Source organism: Neopelma chrysocephalum, unplaced genomic scaffold (assembly GCF_003984885.1).
Source record: "Neopelma chrysocephalum unplaced genomic scaffold, ASM398488v2 Primary Assembly neopelma1_27832, whole genome shotgun sequence".
NCBI lineage: Eukaryota > Metazoa > Chordata > Aves > Passeriformes > Pipridae > Neopelma > Neopelma chrysocephalum.
In genome coordinates, this window is record NW_020899757.1 from 1 (window position 1) to 352 (window position 352).

The 352-nt window shown below is 66.8% G+C and overlaps 1 gene segment (V, D, J or C); it reads left to right on the forward strand.

Moving 5' to 3' along the window:
- Nucleotides 1-4: 4 nt before the first annotated feature.
- On the forward strand, nucleotides 5-346 carry LOC113979132 (the record flags this gene model as incomplete). The annotated part of the segment is given in 1 exon segment: nucleotides 5-346. A coding segment is annotated over 1 exon segment (327 nt), but the record flags the coding sequence as incomplete, so codon positions are not given.
- Between the last annotated feature and the right edge of the window lie 6 nt (nucleotides 347-352).

A 352-nucleotide genomic window follows, 5' to 3' on the forward strand; every position in this document is an offset into this window, starting at 1 on the left:
CCCCCCCCCTCCGGAGGAATTGGCGGGTTCCAGCCCCTCGCTGAGCCTGACCTGCCTCGTGCGCGGCTTTTACCCCGAATCCATCGACGTCCAGTGGCAGAAGGGGCTGGAAAAGCTGGAGTCGGGCGTGGTGACGTCACCGCCGCGCCGGGAACTTCCGGGCCTGGCTTCCGGTGGGGGGGAGGGGCCCTACTTCCTGTATTCCCGGCTGGAAGTGGCGCGGGACGAGTGGGAAAAGGGGGCGGGGCAAAGCTACGCCTGCACCGCCGTGCACGAGGCGCTGCCCCTGCGCTTCGTGCAGCGCACGCTCCGCCCACAGCCCGGTAATTAGTTAATTAGTCCCGTTAATTAG